Consider the following 25,482-nt stretch of genomic DNA (forward strand, 5'->3'; position numbering starts at 1 on the left):
CACCAACCACCCACAAACTAAAGTTTGAGGAAGTAACATCGTACACTACTTGACGAACACATAAAGGTTCATGATCAATCGATTATATGATTAAAGTAAGAAAGTGATGCTCAAGTATAAATCCAAGGGCTCATATGTATATTTACGAGGACCATTCAACTCACCCAAATTGAATTGACCCCACCCAAGTAGACAAATTTGAACAATATATGAGTTAGATTAGGGGTTTGCATGCACCTCGCTTGATCCAACCCAAGCTGGATGTAAATGGAATAAATGTAAGGTAATAATGATACACATTTTCACACTAGCGTTTTTGGACACAGTTTGACTAATAAACATCGTAATGCCTTCCCCAACTTTCGAATCAAGAGTGACACATGATACCATTCTCTAATAGATCACCCTGAAGCTAGCTTTAATCTCACACAAAAGCCCAACTCTAAGATTTCCTTAGGATATTACACTCTAAAATTTGATAAGACATTGAGGCTAATAGGGCGCTCGCCTGGTGTCTTCTCCTAAGCTAATTAGCTTTTCTTTCCATCACATTCTCTTTCAACAACAAAGAAACCTTTCAAGGGTCTAAATAATCATAATGAGAGGTTAACGTAATAATCATCCAAATTCTACCATAAGACCATGACAACACTTTAAGTACAACTTTAGTATCTTTGAAATTAAATTTATATTTCACGATACATCTACGTGCTCAAGCTTGCTTTGAAATTATCCATGCATCATTTTTTTGCTAAGAAAAATAATTAAGGCCATAATCCACACTCCTTGACACCTAATTATAATTAGACATTATTTTTTTTTCTATAACTTTTCTAATGTAGGATAACTTTTTATACATATCTCAAAATTGGACGGTTGTAATTACTTCCATGAACGATTTCTTAATTTAAAACGTTTTCTAACAGATTAAACTCTAATTACAAGGATGACTTTGAGAGCAATTGCATTATTGCTCCCCCTCCACAATTATAATTTAAAAAAACAAGTTTTGTATTATTTTATAGCGACCCCAAGTTCCCAATCTAATATACTAATCCCACTACTGGCCAGCCCTCACCCATGTTTACTTTCGTCCCTCTTCCTTTTATGCGACTCGGAAACAGAGGAAGAACAAGTAAAAAAGAAGAATACATTCCAATTTCCAGAACTCCCACTGCCTCTGTTTTCTTCTAAGTTCCATGCACCAAGCTCCACGCTTTGCTCTCTCTCTCTTGCTCTCTCTTTCTGCGTGTGTATGAGAGTTGATCTGACGCCAGCAATGGCGGTTTCGGTGCAGGGCAGCTTCTGGGACGTTGTCCTAGAGTTGACCAAGATGGCCCAAGAAAAGCGCAGTGACCCTTTGTTGTGGGCACTTCAGCTCTCGTCGAATTTGAGCTCTGCGGGCGTGTCTTTGCCGTCGCCGGAGCTCGCCAACCTTTTGGTTTCGTACATTTGTTGGGAAAACAACGTCCCAATTGCTTGGAAGTTTCTTGAGAAGGCGTTGTCGATGAAGATCGTGCCTCCCATGCTCGTCATAGCTCTGCTCTCTACCAGGTACTGTTTCTGCTTTTGCGTTTCGCATTTGAAGGTTTCCCTTTTTTTGGGTCTCAATTTAATGGTTCTGTTCTGGGTTATTTGATTCAAAGTTGGCATTTTTGGAAATTTTAGTTGTTTGGTATTGGAGATGCTTTGAAAGTTCTATCTTAATGTGTTCATATTGGTTTATTTTATTTTATTTTATTTTAATATTGCACACATATCAATTATTGAGTTAAAAGTGTTTTTATCCCCCTCGAGACGGCATACTTTTCTTTTGACCATTCTGAAATTGGAGAAAAGAAAAATAAATTTTGATATTATTATTATTATTATGGCTTTTTTTCTCTCCAAATGGAAGAGCCAATTAATGGAAGCAATCTTATCTGGCTCAGTTGAATGGAGTTTCAGGTCCTGAAAGATTTTCAGGAAGGATTCATAACTTTGAGTTGGTTGGCAATCAAGCTGAGCCTTATTATTCTTTGCATGCTGCAGAATTTTGAACTTTGGGATCACTTTCTTTAATCCTTTGATTTAATTCACTGATGGATATTCTTAATTTTACTTATCCTGTAAATGTTTTTGATTTGTGGGCTATTCTGGTGCTATGCTGATAGGCAACCACATGCTTCTATTTTTCGTTTTCTTATCTTATAGCAGTAGCTCATTTGTTGCGAGTTCCAGTTGGCATTAGGATCAGTTGTACATTCATTGATTTTATGTATAAGATGCTGGATGAGAACCAATTCCATGTTTGTTATAATTGTTCTCGTTGTTTTGATGTGGGGATTCACCATATTTCATTTGGCGCCCTTCTTGTTTTTCAGTTTATCAGCAATTTCGTTGCTTCATATGCATTGCTGTCTTCATTAAGTTTTGCACTCAAAATCATTGTAAAATTTTCTCTATCAAATACTCAGCAAGTTCCTCGTGGAATGTGCCGTTCTTACCTGGTAGTTCTACTCTCTTCATGGTGCATCATTGTGACCTTTATTGTTCTATTTCTACAGGGTCATTCCAAATCGACAATTGGAGCCAGTTGCATACAGGATTTATATGGAACTCCTCAAGAGACATGCTTTTGCATTTAAATGCCAAATGAGTGCACCAACTTATCCACAGTGCGGCTTTGCTCTTGTGTTATATTCTTACAAGAAGAATATGGCTATTGATATAATGATATGTTCCATATTAATTGTGTTCCTATTACTTTTTTGGCTCGCATAATTGTAGACTTGGCAATTACTTTAAAGAGTGCTGCTTAGTCACAACCTTGGTTGCTGCTCAACCTAAGTAGGCTCTCTTAGTGCTTTGGCTTCTGTGGAAGTTAGGCAATCTATATAATTTTGGGATGCAATGCTTGCTTTACTATGATGGACGTCATTTGGTTTGATTTTTGAAATTACTTTTGTTGCCGTTAAAAGCAAAAATTTTAACTTTAGAGTCAACCCAAACAATACCTTAACACTTTGATTATTTTTTAAATATTTTGGCTCAAAATTTGGCTTTTGAACAAATGCCACATTACCATGCTTTCCCCATGTTCTGTTTTTACTATAGTAGTATTGTCATTATTAAAGAATCCCATGAGGTTATGTGCCTGGATTTTTAAGTCTTTCACTAGGTTGTAAAGTTAGTGCTCAATCTTCAGCGTTTAACAGCCTATAAATCACCTTGTAAACATGATTTTGCAAATATGAAATTGAATAAGCAGGAGGGGTTGATGATTCTAACCAATTCATAAGAAAATAAATAAATAATCCGTTTTAGAGTGCTAAATTGCAAAAAAGTATTAAAGAAGCAAATGCTGGAGATTGCCCAGCGGGTATATTTATCCTAAGAGTGTAATGCATCTTGCATGCATCAACCAGTGGGTTATCTAATTCTAGATTTACAATACCAATATTTCAATTTCATATTTACCAAAAGTATCTCTAATATACGTATTTGCTATATTTGTTGCCGGTCCTAGTGCTTGTTTGGGGCAGCTTTTAAAGAAAGTGATTTCATAGTGCAAAACTATTCTTAGCCTAGTCTTCAATCAGGTTGATAAATCACATTTAGATCAATTTTGGCTGTCAAAGCATTCTCCAGAGCTAATTTTAGGATAAAGAACACTTTTTCAGCTCTATAAGAAGGTTAGCTTATAAGCAATTTATGCTCTAAAATCACTTTCAGTTAAAAGCTGCATCAAACAGGCTTCTCATCTGGTACCAAAAATGCAAGTTCTCACAATTTAGGTACATTCAATCTCTTTACTTCTTATTTTTTGAAGTGTTTCAATTGTTAATATAATGTGTGTAAATACAATAAAAGTCAAGTGAAACAGTCAGCAATTATTCTAACAATATTTTAAAGTATAATAATGTTAATTTTTGTTCTCTATGTGCTTGAACATGAAGTTGGTGTTGTTGCCATAGATATGAAAATTGACTTCTTTTTTTTTCAATAGATATTTTAGCTAATTAAGGTCATTGATTTTTTTTTTTGGCTTCCTATTTTCTTCTACAGGGTCTTGAAGTCAATTGACGCTGTTCTTCATCTTTCCTTAATATATGGTCTACAAGCAAGTGAACCTGGAGTTTTTATGGTTGAATTTATCTTTTCAATCCTATGGCAATTACTTGATGCATCGTTAGATGATGAGGGGTTGCTCGAACTTACCACAGAAAAGAAGTCTAGATGGGCAACCAGGCCTCAAGACATGGAATTAGACAATAATGATAATTATGATGAGAAGAGGACTGATTATCATGAAAGGTTAGAGCAAATGAATACAGTGATGGCCATTGAGATAGTTGGCCAATTTCTGCAAAATAAATCAACTTCCAAGATTCTCTACTTGGCACGCCAAAACATGTGAGAACTATATGTCTTTAATAATTGCTTCTCAAAATTCATGCAATCTACTTAATTTTGAGTAGGTGGAAGCAAGCTGTAACCATTATTTTTTGTTCATTGCCATTTGAGTAGATACAGCGATTTTAGGAAGAATGTTATGGCTAATAAGAAACTGAATTTCATTTGAACTTGAAAAACACGTATTTACTGAATGCAAACTTGAGTCGCACGCAATGAAGCCTTGTCTCAGCCATGTTGCCAGCCGGTTGGCTACATGTTCTTGCTTTGTCATATCATTTGTGTTAATTAAAGGCATTGTGTCTTTTCTTTATATTGTAGCCAATGTCTTCCTTGGTCTTTGGCTTGAATGGAAGACATTTAGTTTTCACATCCTTGCCACATTGTCAGGCCTACGCACTGGATGGTTTTCACGCAACAATTGCAATTGCTTGTTACAAATTCATCAGCATTGAGAAGCTCAAACTTTGTAACACCTGAGGCTCTTGCGGAGGCAATGTCAAAAATTGGCACAGTCTTGTCTTGGGAATGCAAAACAAGTTCATTGCAAAAATTCCATGCAGTTATGGCTTTTGGATCTCTTGCTTCTTCTGCTATCCTCTGTCATGGTGCTGCAAGTTCTGCTTTCTGGCTTCCCCTTGATCTGGTTTTAGAGGATGCAATGGATGGATCACTAGTTCCTGCAACAAGTGCCATTGAAATTATTACGGGTAATTTCAATTTTTGTTCTTATTTTCAAAATTTCATAGTGACCAGATTTTACAATTTTAGTACTTGTAAAGCTGTGTACTTTAGAATGATAATTTATGGTTTTGTATTGTACAGGTTTGATAAAGGCCCTTCAAGCAATTAATGGCACTAGCTGGCACGACACCTTTTTAGGTCTTTGGATTGCAGCTCTCCGTCTTGTTCAAAGGGTTAGTACTTTTTTCCTGTAGATACAAACCCCTGTTATATTTTCAGAAGATAAAATTATAATACTTCCTTGGAGTCCTGGCTGATGCTCCCACACCTCTCAGTTATTTGGTCCTTCAGTCTCAAACCAGCTTCAAATTTAGCAGTCTTAGTGTTGGAATTACGCTTTGGCCCAAGTTATCTCCAGGTTCAGAAAATTAGTTTTTTAGAAGGTTTCACTGAAAATTTTCAGTATTTTCACTGAATATTTAAATATCTTTTTTCCATCTTGACAAAGATTTATGTTGAATTTTGGTGTCAATCTTAAAGTTGGGAAGGGCCTTGGGAGAAGGGAATGGATGGTGCTAATATTTCAAATGTTTAATAAAAGTTAATTTTTATGTGGTGATCACTGGGGAGGAAACTGAAACAGATCAATGTTTGTCATCCATCTGATCAAAAGCTGACTGAAAACAATCTTGAATAAATGGTTATTTCACTGAGTATTTTGAATTTCTTCCAATGTCAACTAGGATTAGGATTGTTGGTTTAACTTTTATCTTGAGTCTTGATGCTGATCTTAAAGATGGGGAAGCAACCTGGGGAGAAGGGAGGAGAGTTGTGCTAATATTTCATATGTCAAATGAAGGTTGCTTTTTATTTGGTGAACGTTGAGGAATAGGAAAATCGAAATGGATCACTGCGTCACATCCATCTGATTAAAAACTGACTGCAGACTCTCTTCAATTAGTAATTCCAGAAAGTGGTTCATGACTTGGTTCGTTAGATATGCCATACTTGTCTTGATTCACCTTCTGCTTGGTAGCCATTGTGCTGTCATGATAAACTGGATGACCAGAATATGAGGGGCATCATTCTCTAGGTTTCAATGTGTTGTCGTATATTGTAATTTTTCTGTAAATTACACTGGATGATTTTTCTTTCTCAATTAATTGCTAGGAGAGAGATCCCATTGAGGGCCCCGTGCCTCACCTTGATACTCGCTTGTGCATGTTACTCTCTATTACAATTCTTGTGGTAGCTGATCTTATTGAGGAAGAGGAAAGTGCACTAATTAACGAAACAGAATGTGGCTCCACCAATTGCTGGAAAGAAAAGCAGGTCCCAGGAAAGCGACGTATAGATTTGGTCTCCAGCTTACAGATACTGGGAGATTATCAGGGCTTGTTGATTCCACCTCAATCCATTATTTCTGCAGCCAATCAGGCTGCTGCGAAAGCAATGATGTTTGTTTCAGGCGTCAATGTTGGGAATGGTTATTTTGAGTGCGTTGGCATGAAAGACATGCCTATTGACTGTTGTAAGTATAGATTGACTATCTTTCATCCTCAAAAGAACTTCTGTGAAAAATTTCAGTTTGGAGAAAGTTCTGATTGGTGTAAAATTATAATTTGTGATAAATGTCATCTCATACATGGTAATTGGAGTTAGTGTTTTCTAAGGGTCTGCTTGGAACTGGAAAATTGTGAGGGAGAGGAAAGGAAAATATAAAGGAATCTAGTTTTTCATGCTTGGTTATCAAAGAAAGTGAGAATGAAAATATATATATAGTAAAATCGATGAATAATTTTGATTTTTCACATTATTAACATTTATTTTTTTTCGTAATTTTTAATCATATTTGAGTAAAATTTTATTTTTTTAATGCTTTTTGATGTAGAGAGAAAATAGAAAGGGAAATGCATTTTCTTTTTATTTTCCTTTCCTTTTTTCAAACAAAATCCTTGATACAAATAGGGCCTTAAATTCTCCTGTGCCATAATTCAGTTTCTTTGATCATACCTTTAAACTTGGCATGCTTCACCATATTTTTCTTTATCTTAGTGTGCAGTGCTTGGCCTCTGGCATCAATGGTTGAAGGCCGCTGGGGGCAACTTTTGCACCAGACTAGGATCTCCAGAGCCCTGTGTCTCCCTCTTACAAGGAAGATTAGAATAAAATCTTCTTGATATTTTAAACATCTCCAAAGTAGAAAACAAGTTGTCAGAGATTTCAAGTAGTATGAGAAGATTGATGCAAAATATAGTAGTATTTCCTTAGTGGTGTTTGTCATATGGAACTACCGATCTGACCTTCAGAAGAGGATTCTTTATTTGATTTTGAAGGACCTGCATGGATGATAAATAGGTCCACAAATGAACAGACGAAGAAGAAACATAAAGGGTCAATCCAATAGGCTAGGCTAAATTATGGCAATAGTTTACTATAATGTTGATGCATTAACCTAATCTGTCATGCAAATTTCCATAAAATTAAGATATATATATTTTAAAAACACAACTCATAGTGGACAAGGTTCTGACGCCATTGTGGGGGTATCGGGAGGGCATAAGTGCACAACCTTGCCTCCACATGGGAAGTTGTTTCCATGACTTGAACCTATGACCTTAAAGACTAAGTGTAACACCCTTGCTGTTAAGCCAAGGTTTACTCTTAAAATCAATAGATATATTAATGTTCAAAATGTGTTTGAAAATAAAGTGCAATGAAAAGCAAAGCTGATTCTTGTAAGTGAGCCCGTTCCCTCTGCATAAAAAAAAGGAAAAAGGTGAATAGACAAACCCATTCTCTTCTTTGGATGCTTTGTACTGTGTCTTATTGGTATGCCCCCTATTAGTATTCTGTTCTCGTCATCTTGCTGATCAGTAGCTTAAGCTCTTTGCCCAATGCTGTTGTTTCTTCATATGGCACAGCAAAGATGTTTTTTTTTTTTTTCACTCCCTTTCTTTTTGACCATAATTGTTAATTGATCTTTTCCTACTTTGCAGCTGGAAACATCCGCCATCTGATAGTTGAGGCTTGTATCGCCAGAAATCTACTTGATACATCAGCATATTTCTGGCCAGGCTATGTGAATGGACGCATAAACCAACTACCTCATAGTATGCCTGCTCAAGTTCCCAGTTGGTCATCATTCATAAAAGGAGCCCCCCTTACTCCACTAATGATAAATGCTTTGGTTTTGACTCCAGCTTCAAGGTGAGCTCACACTTACGCCTCTCAAATTTCATTTAATTAATTAATCCATGATATTATTTTTTGTTAAAAAATATGTTATTTATTTATTTATTTATTGTGGCTTTTATCACAGCCATTGGATCGTCTCTAAATCCAACGGTTGTGTGGTGTCATATATATGTTTGTAAGCCATGGGAAAAAGAGTGTATTGCTTGTCATTTTGTGCAAGGAGAGCTAAAGGGGGCTTTCTCTCTAGGAAGATTTTTTCTTCACTGGTTTGACAGGTGAAGGGGTGTACAGGGGATTTGGGATCGGGGAGAGTCTAATTAGATCTTGTACTGCCATCGTTTCATAGTGGATTTTTCTCCAGGTGCACGCTCTGTGGACGTAGGCAATCTTGCCGAACCCCGTAAAATCTCTCGTCTACATTTTTCTGTGAATGTTCTTTGTGCTATTTATTTTGTTGATCGGAAGATTAAAATCGCTGTGCATCAACAAGTGGTATCACAACACGGTTTCGATTGGGTGCAGATCTGACAAATTAGATCAGATCGAAAGAAATTTTTTGGATAGTTTTTCCGTTGGAGTGCTCAAGATTAGAGTGATTCGTACAGATCGGATTGAGGAACGCGGATTCAGATCAGGTGTTGGAAAATTATTCCGGAATTTTTCAATTGAAAAATCAGATTGAGGTACGCGGATTAGATCAGGTGCCGGAAAATTATGCCGGAATTTTTTCAATTGAAGGCGTGGAAAAAAAAATAAAAATTTGCGGATGAAGAACATGATGAATAGTGTCAAAATTGGGTGACAGACCCGAATTCAAAATCGGGTCGGGTACGGAACGCAACGGGTTGACACGCGGGTCAAGAGGTTGGGCTGCGGGTCGGATCCAAGCAAAACCCACCGGGTCAAGGTGCGGGTCAGCATCTGGGTCGGCTAGAACACGTGCGGGTCGCACGTGCAGTGGATTAGGGATCCGAGTTGAGCAGAACGGGTTGGGTTGAGGCACGGATCCTCCTCGTGGAGCGTTGACGTCATCCTGACAGGTGTTGACATTAGAGGAGAGAAAAAAAAAGGAGAAAGAAATTTTTTTTTTCAAATGGTGAGTACTTCGACTGCCAAGTTCGAGGTGGAGCCCTTTAATGGAAAAATAATTTCAGTTTGTAGCAGAGCACTTTGAAAGATGTGTTGGTCCAACATGGACTGATTAAGGCACTGTATGGGAAAGATAAGAAGCCAGAGACCATGTCAGATGATCAGTGGGAGGAGCTGGAAATGAAAGTGGTAAGTACCATTCGCTTAAGTTTAGCTCCAGGAATTAAATATAGTGTGTTGAATGAAACATCACCAGCTGAACTTTGGAAAAAATTAGAGAATATTTATATGTTCAAGTCTTTAGTTAATAGACTGTATTTGAAGAAACAGTTGTATCAGTTGAGGATGACTGAGGGCACAGAAGTCAGAGACTACCTCAATTATTTCAATAAGATAATCACGCAGTAGTTGTGTATTGAGGTAAAAATTGAGGAGGAAGATAAAGCATTGATTCTATTGTATTCGCTTCCCAGTTCACTGGATGCTTTGAAAACCACACTACTGCTAGGTAAGGAGACTCTTACAGTTGATGAGGTGACTACTGCCATTCTGGAGAGTGAGAATTTTCACAAACCAGATTATCTAGGACATAGAGAAGGGTTGGTGGCTAATGGTGAGTCTAGCCAACAACGGGGCAGGAGTTCTAGCAGGGGTAATTGGAATCGAGGGAAATCTTGATCCAAGTCTAGGGGTAAGAATGGGAACTGGAGGAGTGGTTGTTTTTATTGTGGGAAAGAAGGGCATATGAAGGACTGTTTAAGGAGGAAAAGAGATTTAGAGGAAAAGAACAAGAAGAAGACTGAGCAGGCTATTGTAGTGGAGAGCAGTTCATCAGTTTTTGATGGGGATCTTTTGGCTGTTACTATAGGTTCCAGTTACTTAGCCGATACCTGGACTTTGGATTCGGCGTGCTCATATTATATGTGTCCATATAGGGATTGGTTTGACTCCTATGAACCAATCTCCAGAGGGACGGTGTTGATGGGTAATGATGCTTCCTGTGGTATTCTTGGTATTGGAACGGTCAAAATTAGGATGTTTGATGGTGTGGTTAGAACCATTAGGGATGTGAGTCATGTTCCAGATTTGAAAAAGAATCTGATTTCCTTGGGCTCTTTGGACAGTAATGGTTTCTCTTTTTCAATTAGGGATGGTGTGCTGCAAGTGGCTAAAGGTTCACTGGTAGTAATGAAGGGTCATCTGTGTTAACTTTGGTGCAATCTCAAGATGGGGGTGAATTGGTATTTAAAAATTTTATTTCCTAGGTCAATTCACTAACATTAGTATTACTCAATCCTGGGGTTAATCTATGCAATCAATAAATAAACATACACGTGCAGTAATAGAAAAGTGCGGAAAGATAAACAGTACACACAATATGTTAACGAGGTTCGGCCAAATTGCCTATGTCCTTGCCTTGGCTACACCAGCACAAGGATTCCACTACGACTCACTTAACGGGTGGAGTGGTACCGATTACAACCAGGTCAATTCAAGGGGTTGACCTCAACCAACACGCCTTACCAGGATGGCACACCTAGCTTTCCTAACCTAGTCTAAGCCAGTCCGGGACTATTCAATAAGGCTAGTCTCCCTCTTTAGGCCTGTGCCTGGAATACAACAAATTTGTATGAAATTTTGTACACGGAAATACACTTCTTCATAAGCAGATATGTACACCAGTATAACTCAAGCAATATTGCAAGCACTTATGATATGTAAAAATGCTCAGTGCCTCTAATGTGTGCTAAACACTTAATCAAATATAGATTATCAGTCTAGATCTAGAGTGTATATCAAAGTAAGATTTGAAACACAATATGTGAATAACACAAATCAGATCAGGGTTTCAAATATGCTAAGCAAGTTGATTCAAACAATCTCAACAAGATATTTCAATATACAAAACACAATGGAGTGTTTGAAAAACTAGCTTTTGAAAAGGATTTTGCACACAAAAATATAAGTTTAGGTGTCTTGCAATGACAATGCAAGAACCCCAATCTTTTAAGTCTTCCCACACAAGATTTATCAAGTAAAATCGGTGGAAGAACTTAAGGCTATACTCTCAAATAAAATCAATCAAACAATATACCAAATGAAAGTACTAGCTAGTAAGATTAAGCACAATCAGTTTAGAAATACTCACAATACTTAAAAGATCAAGAAATATGGAGTGTATGAGTGTTTGGGAGTAGTATAGGCTAAAAAGAGATTTTTGAAATTGAGAGAATTTTGGCCTTAATCAAAATGTTAATCCTTGTTAAATATGACAAATGAATAGGTATTTATAGGTAAAGAGAAATTTTTGACCGTTGGGGACTCAATGGGGATAATTAAATTTGTTTTAAAAGTCATTAAGAAAATTAACTCAGTTTACTCCATTAAAAAATCGGTAAAAAATATTTTAACCCACGAGGTTCGAGTGCCCGACTTGAGGTTCGGATGCCCGAACAGACTCACTCAGAAAATCATTTTAAAAGAGTTCGGGTGCCCGAAATTATGCTCGAGTGGCTGAAACAAAGTCAGTAGCCAAATGTTCGTAGGTTCGGGTGCCCGGTTCCAAGTTCGGTTAACCAAACTGATCAATTCGATCATCTGAGCCCATTTTGAACATGATTGTTCGGGCGCTTGAGTAGTTGAAAAGGAACTTGACATAGGTTCGGATGCCCGGGGAAGATTCGCTCAGTATAGGTTTGGGTGCCCGAAACATGAAGTCAACATGTTGACTTGTTCGGTCGCACGAGCCATTTTACACGGCTTGGGTTCGGTCGCCCGACCCCTCTCAAGATTTTCAATTTAAGTCCATTTTTGCTTGAATTGATTCCCTTGATATAATAAGTGATGTTGGGGACTTTTTGTGCATTTGTTTAGAGACCTAAGAACTTTCTATCCTACTAGAAAAATCCGGCGTCGATCGACCGAAGGGTGATCCCTAAGGTCTTTCTAAGGTCTGTGTAGGTACCTAAAGCCCAACTAGGGTTGATTTGAGCATACCTACCTATTATGTATGATGCAAATTATTACAAACTATAGGAGTGTACAGTTCATAATAATATTACATCCAGAATGAAGAAATGAAATAACAAATACAACACAAAATTCTTCATTCCGTGGCACGAACACCGCACGCCATCATGGTATGTCTTTCAGTCCGAATACAAGTGCACAGTAAACCTGCATGCAAGCCTTAGTACAACCATCAGTACCAAGAGTATTTGTCATGATCAAAGCTGGGCGTGACCTATCAGGTCAACAATCTAAGGAACAATTTGTACACTTTGGTGGGTAGCACAGTGACAGGTGGAGCTGCAGATACTACTTTGTGGCATATGAGGCTGGGTCACATGAGTGAGCGTGGTTTGCAAGAGCTACACAGGTGGTACTTACTGGGAGGTAATTCTTGTTGTGAGCTTAAGTTCTGTAACTACTGTTTTTTTGGTAAACAGCGCAGGGTGAGTTTCAGAACAGGAAAGTATACGAGCAAGGAGGTGCTAGAGTACATTCATTCAGCTGTATGGGGTCTAGTACAGGTACAGTCTCACGTGGTGCTATTATTTTGTCTCATTTATTGATGACTTTTCCAGGAAAGTTTGGGTGTATTTTTTGAAGCACAGGAGTGAGGTATTTAGTAAGTTCAGGGAATGGAAAACTCAGGTAAAAAAACAAACAGGAAAACAAGTGAAGTTTCTGAGATCTGACAATGGACTGGAGTACAAAAACAACCAGTTAATTGACTTCTGTAAGGAAGAGGGGATCACTAGGCACTATACAGTTCCACATGGGCCATAGTAGAATGGGGTGACTGAAAGGATGAACAGAACTTTAGTACAGAGGGCAAGATGTATGAGGATTCAGGCTAATTTGCCTAAGTCATTTTGGGCAGAAGCAATGAGTATGACATGCTACCTGGTAAATAGGTCTCCTTCTGCAGCTATTGACGCAAAGATTCCTGAGGAGGTATGGACAAGTAAGCCAATAGATTACTTTGTGTTCAGAATATTTGGTTGTCCATCGTATGTGCATGTGCAGGAACAGGAAAGATCAAAGTTGGACTCTAAGTCCAAACCGTGCGTATTTCTTGGTTTCCAAGAAGAAGTGAAGGGATACCGGTTGTGGGACCTTATGGCACGGAAGGTGGTCATTAGCAGGGATGTGGTCTTCGATGAGGAAGCCATGTTGAAGGAGAATGCTGATAAGAAGGTGGAGTCTGATTCAGCGGGAGTACCTATTCAGGTGGAACTGGACAATATTCAGAATTCAGGTAAGGGTAATACTCAGACTACTGTTGTTGATTTTGTTGCACAGGATACAGTGAGACGGGCTACAGTTTCTCAGGAAATTTCTCAGACAAGTGATATACATGAGCCTACAGGGCTAACCACCGGCAGAGAAAGGAGGAATGTTAAGCCTCCAGTCAGGTATGGGTTTGAGGACTTAGTTGCATTTGCTTTGATTACTAGTAGTGGAGATCCTTTTGATTTTCAGGAAGCAGTTCAGGGTTCTGAACGAGATAGTTGGCTTGGAGCCATGGTTGAGGAGATGGAGTCTTTCATAAGAATAACACTTGGGTGTTGGTTCAAAAGCCCAAGGACAGGAAGCTGATTGGTTGTAAGTGGGTTTTCAGAAAGAAAGAACCTACTTCAGAATCAAATGGGATAAAATATAAGGTTAGGTTAGTAGCAAAAGGATACAAATAGGAAGAAGGTATAGATTACAATGAAATCTTTTCTCCTGTTGTTAAGCATGCTTCTATTAGATCCTTGTTAGCATTGGTTGCCATGCATGATTTAGATCTGGAACAAATGGACGTAAAGACAACTTTCCTTCATGGTGAGTTGGAGGAAGATATCTTTATGGAGCAATCGGACGGGTTTGTGGAACAAGGTAAAGAACACCTGGTATGTAAGTTGAATAGGTCTCTTTATGGTTTAAAGGAATCCCCTAGGCAATGGTATAAGAGGTTTGATTCTTATATGTTGAGGATTGGGTATGTTAAAAGCAGTTATGACAGTTGTGTTTATTTCAGATTGCTTAATAGTGGTGTATATGTGATCCTTATGCTATATTTGGATGACATGTTGATTGCCTTTAATAGTACTGATGAGTTGAATGTGTTGAAAGCCAGGTTACAGGATGAGTTTGAGATGAAGGATCTTGGTGCAACTAAAAAGATCCTTGGCATGGAAATCAGGAGGGACAGACAACAGAAAAAGCTACGGTTGTCACAGGGTAAGTATATTGAGAAGGTGTTGGAAAGGTTTAATATGAATAAGGCTAAACCGGTAAGTACACTTCTAGCTGCTCATTTTTAGTTGTCTGCTAAACTGTGACCTTCTACTGATGAGGATAAGTTGATATGGCTAGTGTGCCTTATGCCAGTGCAGTAGGGAGTCTGATGTATGCTATGGTATGTAGTAGACCAGACTTGTCATATGCAGTTAGTTTGGTAAGCAAATATATGGCTAATCCAGGTAGAATACATTGGAATGTGGTGAAATGGATTTTCAGATATTTGCGTGGCACTTCTAATTATGGTATCTTGTTTGAAAGTATTGATGATTGTAATGTTCAGGGTTATGCGGACTCCGATTATGCAGGTGATTTGGATAAGAGGAGGTCCATTTCTGGCTTCATTTTTACCATGGCTGGTGGTTCCATTAGTTGGAAGGCTATGTTGTAACCTACTACAGCTTTCTCTACTACAGAAGTTGAATACATAGCTTTGGCAGAGGCAGGTAAGGAGGCTTTGTGGTTAACAAGACTGATTCAGGAACTTGGTGTTATGCAGGATAGGTTGCACGTATTCTGTGATAGTCAGAGTGCGATCCACTTGGAAAGGAATCAGGTCTACCACTCTCGCACGAAACATATTGATGTGCGGTACCATGCAGTTAGAGGTTGGGTTGAAAGTGGTAAGTTCCATTTATTGAAGATTCACACAGATGGAAATGCTGTAGATATGCTCACGAAGCTTGTTACATTAGCTAAGTTCAAGCGCTGTCTGAACTTAGTTAATGTAGTCTCTTGTTGATTATTGACAGAGCATCCTAAAGCGTGGGGATGGAATGTTGTGCTTGGCTGTGATTAAAAGCCAAGGTGGAGATTGTTAAAAAATATGTTTATTTATTTATTTATTTATTGTGGCTTTTATCACAACCATTGGATTATCTCTAAATCCAACGGTTGTGTGGTGTCATATATATGTTTGTAAGCCATGAGAAAAAAAGTGTATTGCTTGTCATTTTGTGCAAGGAGAGCTAGAGGGGGCTTTCTCTCTAGGAAGATTTTTTCTTCATTGGTTTGATAGGTGAAGGGGTGTACAGGGGATCTGGGATCGGGGAGAGTCTGATCAGATCTTGTACTGCCATCGTTTCATAATGGATTTTTCTCTAGGTGCACGCTCCGTGGTCGTAGGCAATCTTGCCGAACCACGTAAACTCTATCGTCTACATTTTTTCTGTGAATGTTCTTTGTGCTATTTATTTTGTTGATTGGAAGATTAAAATCGCTGCGCGTCAACATTTTGGTTGTTGGAAATTCATGGAACAAAGTAAAACACCCTTGGGTGATTCCCATCAAGGGATCATCTCTACTCTTTAACATTTTAATGACCCAAATCAAGTTCCATTAGTTAAGGAATGTTGCAATGCTCTCATATTGCTGTAATGGGTAAACAAATATTAGCATTCACGAGAAATGCCCAATGTTGGATTGATATGATTGTTTGATAATTGATGGGGTTAACTTGTAGATAATTGAATTCTTCAGCATGTCCATCAAATTATCATTTCAATTTTTTTTTTTGTAAACCAAATGTTCAACACCCTAGTCAGCTGGAGTTTGTGGAATGCAAGACCGATTCAGAAATCCAACTGTTTATGAGATGTTGGGTTACCCATTTTCTTGTTATTATTGTTAGTCATTCTGATTCATTTTGTTTATTGGGAATGGATTGATCCTTCCATGTAATGAACTAAGGGCAACTGACATCTAAATGACTTTTGGATCCCCTCAGTTTTCCTCCTTGACTATGACCTGGTGACAGACTGCAGCTTAGGTGGCCTATTCAGCACACCTACTTTTGGAGTAGGCTCAAGAAATTGGTTCTATTTTAATTTGGATGCTGGCTGTTTTAGTAATTAGTTCTTTAGAGGTTGTTTTGTATATATTAGTTTTGCCATGTAATGCAGGATATAACTTTGTGTGCTGGGAGCAGTTGTTGTGCAGCAGAATTTGAACCAAACTTCTCTCTCTCTCTCTCTCTCCCTCGCTTCTCTTTTCTCTCTCTTTCTCTTGCTATCCTGCATCACCCACTCTTCAGTTATGCACCCTTTGTTGCTACTCTTATGATCCATTCTGTTTATTGGCAATGGATCCTAGGATTCATACAATAAAGTAGAATGATTGATACGTGTTGACTTTATATTCTCTTATACTTTCCTCAAAGGTGACCTGGTCTTTAGTTACACCTTTCTCTTTCCTAAAGCCAGGGATTTCAGATGCTTTTTTTTTTGTAAATATAGTTTTGCCGTATAATGTAGGATATAACTTTGTGTGTTCAGAACAATTGGTGTGCAGCTGAATTTCAATCGAATTCTCCCTCTCCCTCTCCCTCTCCCTCTCTCTCTCTCCCTCTCTCTCCTTTTTCTTCTTTCTCCCTCTCTTTCTCTCTTATATTTTTTTCTCTTCTTCTCTTGCTAGTCTGCATCACCCAGTCTTCAGGTATACACCCTTTGTGGTAACTGTTATGATCCATTCTGTTTATTGGCTATGGATTGGAGGATCCATACAATAAAGTAGAATGATCAATATGTGTGCGTTTAGATTCTCTTGTACTTTCCTCAACTGTGGCCTGGACTTCAGTTACACCTTTTTCTTTCCTGAAGCCAGGGATATCAGATGCTCTTTTTTGTAAACTTACCCCAGGATAAAGCAACTGAATTTAAGCTCATGGATTTGATGGAAGCTTAGCAGAGCTAGAGAAAATATTTGAGCTAGCAGTCAGAGGATCCAACAATGAGAAGATGTCTGCTGCTACTATTCTTTGTGGGGCCTCTCTAATTCGCGGCTGGAACATACAGGTACTGAGACAGAAGCTTTATGCTTTTCATGTATATCAATTCCTCGATGCCAACTGCTCAGAGAAATGGTTTGACTAGACTTTCATACATGCTCAAAATCTTTATAACTAATTTCTTGGTTTACTCATTTGTATCTTTTTTTTTCTTTTGGAGGAATCACCTTACCGAACTATTTTAAACACATTACCTTCACATGGTTGCAGGAGCACACTGTTCATTTTATTACTAGATTGTTGTCCCCACCAGTTCCTGCAGATTATTCTGGGAGTGACAGTCATTTGATAAGTTATGCTCCGATGCTGAACATTCTTATTGTTGGAATAGCATCTGTCGATTGTGTTCAGATTTTCTCACTTCATGGCTTGGTATGTTCAGCTTTTACCAACTCCAATTTTCTATTTTACAATGAGAAATGATATTATGGTTGGTTTCAAATTTCCCCATATTCTCAGATAAGCAATATCCTTTGTGCATATTTAGCTCTCTTTCCTAAGTTTGTGTCAGGTTATGAGATGAATTGTCCATGTGCAATGGCAAAAAATGAATGCAGCAGTATGAATGATATGGTTTAAGTTGAAGGCGGTTTTAGGTCAAGGGGAGGTCCAAAAGAATGTGTCTCATGGCTATTACAAAGACCTGATTGCCCATGATTAGACTGCAGATATGACATTGCGAAAAAGGTTTCTTTTAGTCATGTCCAATAGGATGAGCCGATGAGGCTTGATGGAGCATGTTTCTAAATTAGAGGGGGTGGGAGGGGTAGAAGAATAGAGGCCTACAAGACTGCTGTCATAGGTAAGATATGTTTCAAACTTAAGAAGCTTCAAAGATGGGGAGACAGCCAAAAGCCCAAAAGAAATGTGTTTTGTGCTGGTGATGAATGACACAGTGGCCTATGATCCCTAGAGAAAATATTACCTTAGATATAGAAGAATGGTGTGAAAAGGTTCTTGTAATTTTCCCCCAAATGGTGCTTTGTCAAAGTCATTATCCTCTCTGCAACCAAATAAATAAAACTGTAAATTATAATAGATAAGAGTGGCAGATTTAAGAGAAAAAAGAAGTGTGCGTTACCTGTCCATTTTGTATTTTTTATGAAGTGTGCATTACCTGTCTAATTAAGAGTTGAACCTCAACTGAGTGGAATTGGGTGGGCGCATTTTCTAGGCCTCAAGTCAAAACAGCAGTTCTGGTAAAAGAAGGGAAAGTGTTATTTATTTATTTCTTAATCATCATTTCTTTTTCTTTTCTTTTTAACAGTAATAAACTTACTGAAGACATTTCTATCAGCTATGAGCTAATGTTGTTTGCTTTTTGCACTTTGGTTGCCAGGTTCCACAACTTGCATGTGCCCTGATGCCAATCTGTGAGGTTTTTGGGTCATGTGTGCCTAATGCTTCATGGTCTCTCACAACTGGGGAAGAAATATCTGCCCATGCTGTGTTTTCAAATGCTTTTATTCTTCTTCTAAAGCTGTGGAGGTTTAATTATCCACCTCTTGAACATGTTGTGGGAGATGTACCCCCAGTTGGATCCCAACGAACGCCAGAGTACCTCTTATTAATAAGAAACTCCCATCTTTTATCTTCTGGAAATGCCCATAGTGATAGAAATAAAAGGAGACTCTCTGCTGTTGCAAGTTCATCATCCCCACAACCCATCTTTGTGGACTCATTTCCAAAATTGAAGGTGTGGTATCGCCAACACCAAGCATGTATAGCTTCAACTCTCTCTGGAGTTCATGGAAACCCTGTCCATCAGATTGTTGATAGCCTGCTAAACATGATGTTTAGGAAGATTAATAGAGGAAGCCAATCATTGACTTCAGTAAATTCTGGAAGCAGTAGTTCATCAGGAACTGCAAATGAAGATGTTATAAGACCTAATCTACCTGCATGGAATATCCTAGAAGCTATTCCTTTTGTGGTTGATGCTGCTCTGACGGCCTGTGCCCATGGAAGACTCTCACCTCGTGAACTGGCCACAGGTTAGTCTGGCCCTGAGCGCCTTATTTTACTTTAGGTAATTTGATATTCATCCATAACTACATGGGAACATGTCATATGCCTTTTAGATTTCCTGTTTTTGGAGATTCACCTTGAGATGTGGTCAGCATATTTTTAATTCTATCCTACCGGGTATTTAGATTTTTTCACCCCTCGTATATTTCACTTGGGAATTCAATGTGATCAAGAAAGTTTGTTAGTGTGGATCAGCGTAATTCCTGCTTTTTAGGGAATTTGTGATTATTTTTAGCTTTGATTAGATATGTTCTCTTGCAATCTAAGCCTTTTATTGTTGCAGGGCTTAAAGAGTTGGCTGATTTTCTTCCTGCATCTTTGGCAACCATTGTAAGTTACTTCTCAGCTGAAGTTACGCGTGGTGTTTGGAGACCAGTTTTCATGAATGGAACAGATTGGCCAAGTCCTGCTGCTAATCTGTCCAATGTCGAGGAACAGATCAAGAAAATCGTAGCTGCCACTGGTGTTGATGTCCCAAGCCTTGCTGCAGGTACAACACCCCCCCCCCCCCCTCTCCCCCCCTCTCATCCTCCCCCTCCTTACTGCACCCCTCATCATTGTTTTGGGGAATTTGAAAGTTCTAAACAGATTTAGTAAAATAAGAAATAGCTATCTGCTATACTACTGTAGCACTGTTTGGTACACAATGAGCTCTAGAGGTTAGTGTCCCTAGTCAGAAGCCTTGAGAATATAAATAAACAGATATGCAAATATTTGCACTCAGATCTTTATTTTTTGGGGAAGCAGTCCCCATTAGCATTCCTTTGTGAGGAATGTTTTTAGTTCTTGGGGAATGTTGTTGTGGAAGTTAAACTAGCATTGTGTAGCAGGTCACTATTTAATGTTTTTCAAAGTAGTTCTATATTATACTGAGCTTATATATTTGGCAGGAGGGAGCTCGCCGGCTACACTTCCACTGCCATTGGCTGCCTTTGTGAGCCTCACCATAACCTATAAAATTGATAGAGCCTCAGAACGCTTTCTTAATCTTGCGGGCCCAGCTCTAGAGTCCCTCGCAGCAGGTTGCCCATGGCCATGCATGCCTATTGTGGCTTCTTTATGGACCCAAAAGGCAAAGCGTTGGAGTGACTTCCTTGTCTTTTCTGCATCTCGTACTGTCTTCCTTCACAACAGTGATGCAGTGGTTCAGCTTCTCAGGAGTTGCTTCACTGCCACGCTAGGCTTGAATGCCACACCAATCTCAAGCAATGGTGGCGTTGGTGCCCTTCTTGGCCATGGATTTGGGTCCCATTTCTGCGGTGGGATTTCTCCTGTTGCACCAGGGATCCTCTATCTGCGCGTTTACCGATCTATTAGACATACTGTATACATCACAGAAGAGATTGTTTCTCTCTTGATGCATTCTGTGAGAGAGATAGCATGTGGTGGGGTTCCAAGAGAGACTGTAGAGAAGCTGAAGAAGACCAAGAATAGGACAAGATATGGGCAGGTTTCACTAGCTACTGCAATGACTAGGGTGAAACTTGCTGCTTCACTTGGGGCTTCTTTAGTATGCCTATCTGGTGGCTTCAGTATGATTCAATCGCTGTTGAAAGAAACGTTGCCATCTTGGTTTATATGTGTTCACAGATCTGAGCAGGGGGAAGGGTCAGGAGGGATGGTTGCAATGCTTGGTGGGTATGCACTCGCGTACTTTGCAGTGCTTTGTGGAGCTTTTGCCTGGGGTGTGGACTCTTCTTCATCAGCATCAAAGCGCCGTCTAAAAATCCTTGGGACCCACATGGAATTTCTAGCAAGCGCGATTGATGGGAAGATATCCCTTGGTTGTGATTGGGCTACTTGGCGTGCTTATGTGTCAGGGTTTGTGAGCCTGATGGTAGGTTGCACACCCAATTGGGTGCTTGAGGTTGACGTAAATGTGTTGAAGAGACTGAGTAGGGGGTTGAGGCAGTGGAATGAGGGGGAGCTTGCTCTGGCTTTGCTGGGAATTGGTGGGGTTGGTACAATGGGTGCTGCTGCTGAGCTGATAATTGAAAGTGAGTTGTAAACTTTTTTATCCATCTGAAATTTATGTAGAATACATAATTTTTTTCCTTTTCGATGTAGCTGTATATTAAGTTAGGGAAGCTGTGCAGAAGTAAGCCTTTTTTGTAGTTACGGTTCTGAATTTTGTTTGAATGTAAAAGCTGTTTCACTGAAGAGCGGGAAGTTCTGTACAAAAAGTTCTTGAGTTGATGCAACATGAAAACATCAAATTGTAGTGGAAACTGTTATGGATAAGGCAGAAACAACTTTATACAATTTCAGTTTCAAGCATATCTGAAAGGAGGCGAGTCTAGCAAGGTTATCCTCATAAAGTAAGAATGCTGATTTACTTTAATGCTGCTTCTGGGAGCATAAATTTTGAGTCTTAGATTTGAATTTGAGTGGAATTGAATAAAATTTAATATAAATTTGTATTAATTTTTGTCTAAATCCACACAAATCTATTTGATCCAAAGTCACATAGAGTAAGGATCTTTGAGTTCAGCCAGCCAAAGACTTTGTACTCCTGTTTGTGGGAACTATAGCCTTTTTGTCTTCCAGTTTATCGGACAATGGCTAAGGTTCTATTTGATTTATGAAATGTCTAGTCATGTAAAACCTTGAACTTGTATTAAATTCAATACAGTTTTTTATTAAATTTTGTCCAAATCCACAAAATTCATTTAATCCAAAATCACGTAGGTAAGGATCTTTTGAGTTCAGCCAGCCAAAACTTTGTACTCCGCAAATGAAGTTTTCAATTCCTGTTTGTGTGGACGTTCCATTTGGTTTCTGGAATGTATATTCATGTAAAATCTTGAGCTTTGTGTATTCTATCCAACATGGAATAGGCATTTATACAGTAAAATTTGAAAATAATCATTTATTGTCTATTACACATAATGAATATACAAAATTTTTTGAAGTCATTTGCATTATGATTACAACACATCTTCTTTTGTAAGGAAATTCTTATATTATGAGTGGTCTATTCTTGAGAATATACATCCTTCTAAAATGACTGCGAAGTATGCCAGAAATGTAATTGTAGCTTAAGTTTCTAAAATGACAGCAAAGTATGCCAGAAATGTATGACGTTGTATAGAAAATGTAGAGCCGAGAGATTCATCAAAAGAACAATTATCATTTCACAGATTAATGAACACCACTCCAAAAAAATATTACAAAATTTATCCAGTATTGACCACCATTTCCATATCAAAATGACATAGCCAAATTACTTCCATGGATATAGCTGGCACAAATTTGACCATCCATAGCCCATTTGATAAAAAAAAGGCACTAAAAATTAGCTGAACCCTCAGATGGGACAAATCAAATAGGGGGAAGGCAGAGAGAGAGAGAGAGAGAGAGAGTACTTCATTGCTTTTTAAAATTCAAAAAATTAGTTCTTCAAAAATTTGAAGTCCATCTTTCAATAGTCAATGTTTTGCCCAGATGAAATAGCTATCTGCATACTCCAGTCGATCAGAACTCTCAACATTTGTAGAAGAAGCTCATTACCATATCATACAACTCCACTGCAACCAGATAATCTCTGCATTCTCTGACTTTGCATGGCTTTCCTCACCAGAAATGCATCATCCCACCTCCCTGCATCTGCGTATATGTTAGATAAAAGAACTCTACCCGCTCCATGAGATGTATCCAACCTAGACAAACTCTCTGCAGCTCTCTCGCCTATTTCCACATTCCCATGCTTTCTGCAAGCTGCCAACAACGTGCCCCATATAACCACGTCTGCCTCCATGGGCATGCTTCTAATCAATTCCTCAGCTTCCTCCACTCGCCCAGCCCTGCCCAAGAGATCCACCATACATCCGTAATGCTTGATGTTTGGATCTATGTTGTACAAATTTTTCATGCTCATGAAATGCTGCTCCCCTACTTCCACCAAACCAGCATGGCAACATGCACTCAAGACCCCAATGAACGTGATTGAATTGAGTTTAATATGGACCTGTTGCAACTCAGAAAATATTTGAAGGGACATATCTGCATGTCCATGCATAGCCAGCCCACATATAATTGCATTCCACGGTGAGACAGAAGAAACATTTCCTCGGATTTTATAGAACAAGTCTAGTGCTCTGTTGATGCTCCCACATTTGGCATACATGTCAATCAGTGCTGCAGCTAAATTGTCATTCAGAGGGATGGAATTATTACATATGTATTCATGGGCCCATAAACCTTCCTTCAAAGAGCCCAGAGTGGCAATTGAAGAGAGGACGCTAACCATCGTAACTTCGTTTGGCTGGACCCCACTAGCCACCATTTCATGGAAGAGTTCCAACGTTATATCAGGCTGCTCAATCTGAGCATAACCAGAAATCATGGCACTCCACGAGAAGACATCTCTTTCAGGCATTTCACAGAATATTTTCCTTGCCTGGTTAATCATTCCATTTCTTATATATCCCGCAATAAGTGCATTCCAAGATGAGAGATGATCCTTGCTTCCCAATTCGAATTGCAAATGAGCTAGGTTGATCTTGTAGCAAGCTGCATAAAAATGGATTATTGTTGATTGAATGAAATCATTACCATCAAAGCCCCTTCTTATGATCACACCATGAAGCTGCTGACCCTCACTGACTGCCATTGAATGCCCGCAAGCTGAAATCAAATCTACAACCATAACTTCATTTGGTCCTAACCCAGTGCATAGCATTGCCGAATACATAGTCAAAGCTTCCCTTAATCTCTCTGCTTGCACATAGCCATCAATCATTGTACCCCATGAAACAACATCTTTCATGGGAATCCTCTCAAACAAGTCTCTAGCCAAATTGATACGTCCTTCCTTTGAATACCCATTTAGCATTACATTCCAAGAAACTATATTACGCTCTGGCATGACATCAAATAAGATCCTTGCATCCTCCAAACCAGAACAAAGGCAATACATATGCACCAAATTAGTTGAAACAAGAACAAACTCTTCAAGCCCCAATTTAGCTACCATAGCATGGAGCATTCGACCATCACATATCACACCTATATGTGAGTAAGCCGAGATAACGCTTGCCATTGTCACCTCATTTGGGGTCACACCAGCATACCTCATATCCTTAAAAACCTTGGCTGCTTCAATCCAACAATCATGCTGAGCCAAACCCATTATCATGGTCGTGTATGAAACACAGCCTTTGCCAGGCATTATCTCAAACAGCTGGCGGGCAGCATCTAAATGACCAAACTTCACATATCCAGTGATCATAATATTACAAGATACAGAATCCAAGACAGAACATGAATCAAACATCAAGCGGGCAGCCGCAATCAACCCACATTTTGCATACATGTTAATCAAACTATTCTGCACAAAAATGTTCGAATCAAGGCCGGACTTGGCGACGAGGCAATGGATTTGCTGGCCTTGGGAGACCGTCTGGAGGGATGAACAGGACTTCAAAGCTGTAACAAGGGCAAGCTCGAAATCCGAGTTTTGTTTGCGATCGTTGAAGCCATTGAAGAACAGACGGAGTTGGTCTTCTGGGGGCAGTAGCTGAGGAGGAGAAGTTGTGATTGCTGTAGTGGAAAGCCATTTCAGATATGGTGGTGAAATTGAAGGAGAGAGGATTATAAAGCGAAGGAGCGATCCGGGTCTGAGGGAAATGATCATGAGACGAGATCATCACCTCCTTTCGTCGGAGAGTGTTCGGATGAAAGTAGGTTTCGCTGGTTGAGGTTTGAATTAAAAGAATTCAATGTGATTAAAAAATAAATAAGAATAATAATACTATAAATGTTAAATAAAAGATATATCCCTATATAAAACAGATAAAATTCTTTCAATATTTTTTTAAAATTATAGTAAATTTCTAACATTATTTTGAAAAATAATAACTTAATTTCTAAAAGATTCAATTTGGAAATAAAATAATGGAATTAAAATTACCCTGTGCATAATAAATTTAGATTTATTTTAAATTAAAACTTGTTTTTAATTAATCATTAAGTCAACAAAAACTAACAATTATAAAGATGCCATTGAAAAT

At 38.7% G+C, this 25,482-nt stretch overlaps 2 protein-coding genes across 2 annotated transcripts; one reads left to right on the forward strand and one right to left on the reverse strand.

The window, feature by feature from the left end:
- Nucleotides 1–942: 942 nt before the first annotated feature.
- On the forward strand, nucleotides 943–21,745 carry LOC131150235 (mediator of RNA polymerase II transcription subunit 33A). The gene is made up of 12 exons (XM_058100839.1): nucleotides 943–1,554; nucleotides 2,547–2,657; nucleotides 4,048–4,395; nucleotides 4,786–5,105; nucleotides 5,221–5,312; nucleotides 6,250–6,610; nucleotides 8,079–8,289; nucleotides 17,336–17,450; nucleotides 17,654–17,815; nucleotides 18,783–19,437; nucleotides 19,755–19,961; nucleotides 20,362–21,745. The coding sequence occupies exons 1-12, from the start codon at nucleotides 947–949 to the stop codon at nucleotides 21,477–21,479; spliced, it is 4,308 nt and encodes a 1,435-aa protein (XP_057956822.1). The 5' UTR covers nucleotides 943–946; the 3' UTR covers nucleotides 21,480–21,745.
- Nucleotides 21,746–22,581: 836 nt separating this feature from the next.
- LOC131150236 (pentatricopeptide repeat-containing protein At5g19020, mitochondrial) lies at nucleotides 22,582–25,225 on the reverse strand. The gene has a single exon (XM_058100841.1). The coding sequence runs from the start codon at nucleotides 25,104–25,106 to the stop codon at nucleotides 22,986–22,988; it is 2,121 nt and encodes a 706-aa protein (XP_057956824.1). The 5' UTR covers nucleotides 25,107–25,225; the 3' UTR covers nucleotides 22,582–22,985.
- Between the last annotated feature and the right edge of the window lie 257 nt (nucleotides 25,226–25,482).

The sequence above is a fragment of the Malania oleifera genome, chromosome 3 (genome assembly GCF_029873635.1).
Source record: "Malania oleifera isolate guangnan ecotype guangnan chromosome 3, ASM2987363v1, whole genome shotgun sequence".
Lineage (NCBI taxonomy): Eukaryota > Viridiplantae > Streptophyta > Magnoliopsida > Santalales > Ximeniaceae > Malania > Malania oleifera.